We start from the raw sequence: 5,101 nt of genomic DNA on the forward strand, positions 1-5,101 counted from the left end.
CCGAATTTCCTTTCTCGTTAACAGAAAAAATAGATGAAGTTAACCCAATGGACTAAAATGGCAACGATAAAACATTTTTGAACCCACAAACGAAAAATAAGACCTTTAATCTAAACCGTCAAAATAAGCTAAACCAGAGGGACTAAAATCACATTCAACTCTAATATTATTAGTTACACTTCATCTTCCCCCTTCCAAACTAACCGCCACCTTTCCCGCGTTTTTCTTTCACAAACACAGACTCATTCTTTCTTTCTTTCTTTGTTTCTGTTTCTCCCACTCAAACCCTTTGATCACAAACTCCAAATTCATCCCACAAACACCCAATTCAATTCATTTCAATCACCTCAACCAATCACAACCACCTAAATCAATCAATCAGATCAAATTCGAACAATGGGAAAAGGCGGATCACTAAGCGAAGGCGTATTAAAAAACATAATCCTCTCCTACACCTACGTAACCATCTGGATCTTCCTCAGTTTCACCGTAATCATCTACAACAAATTCATCCTCGACCGCAAAATGTACAACTGGCCCTTCCCAATCTCCCTCACCATGATCCACATGTGTTTCTGTTCTTCGATCGCCTTTTTTCTCGTCACAATTTTAAAAATGGTGGAGCCCGTTCAAATGACCCGCGATATTTATTTCAAATCCGTCGTACCCATCGGGTTGCTTTACTCTATCAGCTTATGGCTGTCGAATTCGGCGTACATTTACTTATCCGTTTCGTTTATTCAAATGCTCAAGGCGTTAATGCCTGTTGCGGTTTACTCAATTGGAGTTTTGTTTAAGAAAGAAGGGTTTAAATCGCAAACCATGGTTAATATGTCGTCCATTTCGTTTGGTGTGGCGATTGCTGCGTACGGTGAGGCGAGGTTTAATACATGGGGGGTTATGTTGCAGCTTGGTGCGGTGGTTTTTGAAGCGACTAGACTCGTTTTGATTCAAATTTTGTTGACGAGTAAAGGGATTACGTTTAATCCCATTACGTCGTTGTACTATGTTGCGCCGTGTTGTCTTGTGTTTTTAACTATACCTTGGGTTATTGTTGAGGTTCCGAGGTTAAGAGAGATGTCGAATTTTGAATTGGATTTTGTGGTTTTTGGGACGAATTCTTTTTGTGCGTTTGCTTTGAATCTCGCGGTGTTTTTGCTTGTTGGGAAGACGTCGGCTTTGACTATGAATGTCGCGGGTGTGGTTAAAGATTGGTTGTTGATCGCGTTTTCTTGGTCTGTGATTAAGGATACGGTTACACCGGTTAATTTGTTTGGGTATGGGATTGCTTTTTTGGGTGTTGCTTATTATAATCATGCGAAGTTGCAAGCGCTTAAGGCGAAAGAAGCCGAAAAGAAGGTTGTTGAAGAGGCTGGGAAGCTTTTGGAGGAAAATAGAGGTGATGATGGATCAAGGAAGAATGAGTCAAGTTCTTAGATTTGATGCAATTTTGTTATGTTTTGATTTGGTTACAAATTTTGGTCTTTGTTGATGTTGTTAGAGGACATTGTGTGAAGAGTTTTGTAATGATTTTAATCCCAACATGATTCAAGGAAATTTTTTATTTTGATCCATGTAAACATAACATTTACTTAGATACGCTCAGGTAACCACTTCTTACGGTGTGAAAATTGGTGCTTTAACCATTTAGCCATGGATGCTTAGTGGGTCCCGGTGAATGACCAGATTCTAATTCAAATAAGCTTTTTTCAACTAAAGTTGTGACTAATAAGATGTTTAAATGGAATTCTTTAGTTCTAATAAATTAGAGGAATTTAATGACCGAACATGAATTCAAGTGATCACCTTTTCATAAAAGTTTGTAACCATAGATGTGCGACGTTGAAACCTTAGTACCTTTTCACTTGTTTTTGACGAAAAGTTATAGTCGAGTTGTACACGTCGGTACATGGTAATCAACACCATTAACGTTTACAAACTTCATCGGTAACCCCTTGAGCTCTACCATTTACTAGGCATTCGTTCGTTGTCCTTCACGCCTCTTAACTCGTTTTATACCTTTATCATAGGCCATTTGAATAAAATAAATAAATAAATAAATAAAAAATATTATCGAGCCGGGGGTCTCACCAGAAGCAGTCTCTCAATTCCTACGTGGTAGAGGTAAGGCTGTCTACATCTTGCCCTCCTCAGACCCTACCTTAGCTTTGCTATTGATGGGATGTACTGAGTATGATGATGATGATGACAACGATGAAATAAATAAAAAAATATAATGTATTTTAGCGCATGTAATGTAAATGTTATATTATTATAACGGTATGATTTTAGTTATCATAATCTAACACATTAATACCATCAATATGATTCAACTAATCAAGCCTTTATACAAACACAAATACAAGCACCAAGAAGCCAAAAGGTGCAAAATCTTTGTGGTTAATTATCATTATCTATGTATTTTACAACCATAGTTAGCATCTAATTTAAAGCACCATTGTGCACTCAATGTATAACAAACAACATCAACACATTCATGTCATTTTGCTAATTGCTCATGAAGAGGAAGCTTATTCCAAGTTTCCTCAATCCCACTTACTTGCAAAGGGGGCAACGAGAAGACACTAACCGTCGAGCTTTTGCTTCTTATTTCCTTCAAAGCCCTCAAAGCCGAAATGGTACTTTTTGTGTACAAGCTTTTCATGTACTCTAGCTCCGCTAGTTCTTTAGCTTTCAACGGTGCATCACTGACGTCGGCCGCACTGATGGAGGGTCCCTCACCATCTCCACCGCAAGTATCATTGTCGGCTTCTTGAGATGGAGGTGGTAGTTCGGTTAGCGGGAAGTGGTGGTCGAGCATCGTCTCGACCTCCTTCACTAACTTGTAAAGCAAGTCGGTGGTGAAGAACGGTTGTTGTAGGACTTTTTGAATGAAAGGTAGACGAAGGAGGGCCCCGGTTCTTTTGTCGTATTTCTTTAGTATCTTTACTATTCCTGTGTAGTTAAGTGCACTATAGTTCTCCAACAATACCATCTCTCCATGGAAATCGACTATTTCTTTTCGTATCTTGATCATCTCTTCGTTCGAATCCTTAGCTTTCATAACACTGTCTTGAAATTCCTGTAAGCCAAAAGCAAAAACAAACATGCTTAACTACAATCAAGTCTTGACTTCAAAGTCATGTTTTGACTTTTAGAATTGACCAAAAGTTTCATATCACATCATATTTATATCCACCACTTGAAGGTATTGAGGGGCTGCCAATGTGGTTTACAACATAAAGAACCTCTTTTGTCTTAAATATTATTAAAAATACCAAAAAAGGGAGAATCTGATATCCATAGCATCAATTCCTTTAATAAGATAACAATGAAAAAAAAGCAATTTATAATATTCTCATAAACATGAATGCTTTTAGCCTCTAGCTAGAAGCCCTGTATCCGTCTGTCATGCAATTCTTCCCAGTATTCTAAAATTATTAATCACCGATTAATAGTGATGATCATGATATATGCACACCATGCATCATGAACTAAATTCGGAACATGCTAATAGAAAAATGACCTAACCGTAGAAGACGCCTTGCCTAAAATTCATTTGCAAATAATCTATATACAAACACAGTTTAACAGAAATGACAGTGACAGTATAAGATTACAAGCACACGATGTATCAGAAACTGAATTCAAAACATACTAACAGAAACATTTTCTACGATTCATCATTAACAAACTTGACAGTGACGATATAAGATTATAAGCATACTACACATCGGAGAAACTGAATTCAGAACATACTAATAGAAACATGACCTAATGATGAATCGTAGAAAATGTTTCTGTCAGTATGTTTTGAATTCAATTTCTGATGCATAGTGAGCGTATAATCTTATACCATCGCTACAAATAATCTACACTCTACAGTTTAACAAACCTGACAGTGACGATATGAGATTATAAGCACACTACGCATCAAAAACTGAATTCAGACACAAACTAACAGAAACATGACCTAACGATGAGTCGCATAACACATTTCGCCTAAAATTCACTGGCAAATAATCAATATACGAACACAGTTCAACAGATTATAACTCATAAGCACACTAAGCTATAGGAAACCGAATTCACAACACAATACCAGAATCATAACCTAATGATGAATAGCAGCAAGTAATCTAATTCAATAAACTCAACATTAACGATATAACATTATAAGCACACTACGCATCAAAAACCTAAATTCAATGACCTAATTACAACATTTTGCCTAAAATTCATTCGCAAACAATCTAAAAAATGTGAAACGAATCCAGATCTGATATTGTAATACCTTCAATTTAATAATATACTCTTCCTCCTTCTCAACGAAGAAGGAATTGAACTTCTCAACCTCCTGTTCAAGCAACTGAACGAAATCAGCCTCTTCGTCGGAGATTTCAGCACCGGCGGAATCCTCGTCGGAAAACCGCGTGCGCTTGGTCGGACGGTGAGAATCGTCAGCGGATCTGATGAGTTTCAAGCGTTTTTTGAGCTCTTTGTAGGATAAGAACTTGTCTCGCCATTCAGGTAGCGTTTCGTCAATCTGGTTGCTTAAACTCTTACCGAATTTCATTATTGTTTGTTTGTTGTTGTTGTAGGGAATTGAAATGAGTTTTGATTTGTTGTTTGTGGAGATGAAGGTGGAATATAAGAGAGGGGATAAAAAGCATATTCTGGAGAATATTTGTGGTTTTATTCTCTTGGAAGAGAGAGAATCAAGTGGTGATGGTGGGTTTTTTTTATTATTAAACATTTAAAATGTTATAAAAATGTTTTAATCTTAGTTAGACTATCCGCATCAGTGAAAGGCTATCCTTTCTACAAACAGGCCTAATCAGCATGCCACATCAGCTTTTCATTTATTCTTCCCACAAACACTTTTTACCCACAACAATAACATATATATCCTTCCCACAAACAACCTTATTATAATTATTTTATTAAATTTAAACTAAATAAAAAAAAGAAAGGACCCACCATTCCCCAATTCTTCCCCAAGAATCCTTAAGAATGAACACCCTCCATGTCATCCTCTACAACACCCACTAATCCATCCCTCTCACAAATGCTCTCCACATAGACCAAGAATCACCTACAA

At 37.0% G+C, this 5,101-nt stretch overlaps 2 protein-coding genes across 2 annotated transcripts; one reads left to right on the forward strand and one right to left on the reverse strand.

Moving 5' to 3' along the window:
* Window positions 1-228: 228 nt before the first annotated feature.
* Window positions 229-1,547, forward strand: LOC110896301 (probable sugar phosphate/phosphate translocator At5g25400). Its single transcript, XM_022143734.2, has one exon. It carries the CDS (start codon window positions 397-399, stop codon window positions 1,435-1,437), a length of 1,041 nt encoding a protein of 346 aa, XP_021999426.1. The 5' UTR covers window positions 229-396; the 3' UTR covers window positions 1,438-1,547.
* A 756-nt stretch (window positions 1,548-2,303) lies between these two features.
* LOC110893852 (SPX domain-containing protein 1) lies at window positions 2,304-4,707 on the reverse strand. Its single transcript, XM_022140998.2, has 2 exons — window positions 4,295-4,707; window positions 2,304-3,082 (listed from the first exon to the last, which is right to left on the reverse strand). Exons 1-2 carry the CDS (start codon window positions 4,574-4,576, stop codon window positions 2,501-2,503), a joined length of 864 nt encoding a protein of 287 aa, XP_021996690.1. The 5' UTR covers window positions 4,577-4,707; the 3' UTR covers window positions 2,304-2,500.
* Window positions 4,708-5,101: the final 394 nt, after the last annotated feature.

The sequence above is a fragment of the Helianthus annuus genome, chromosome 12 (assembly GCF_002127325.2).
Source record: "Helianthus annuus cultivar XRQ/B chromosome 12, HanXRQr2.0-SUNRISE, whole genome shotgun sequence".
Classification (NCBI taxonomy): Eukaryota; Viridiplantae; Streptophyta; class Magnoliopsida; order Asterales; family Asteraceae; genus Helianthus; species Helianthus annuus.

Excerpts from the sequence above, each read along its gene's own strand:
- LOC110893852 (XM_022140998.2), bottom strand. The coding sequence starts at position 4,576 with ATGAAATTCGGTAAGAGTTTAAGCAACCAGATTGACGAAACGCTACCT. Across the intron at positions 3,083-4,294 it reads AGTATATTATTAAATTGAAG|GAATTTCAAGACAGTGTTAT; the intron begins GTATTACAATAT and ends TTTGGCTTACAG.
- LOC110896301 (XM_022143734.2), top strand. The coding sequence starts at position 397 with ATGGGAAAAGGCGGATCACTAAGCGAAGGCGTATTAAAAAACATAATC.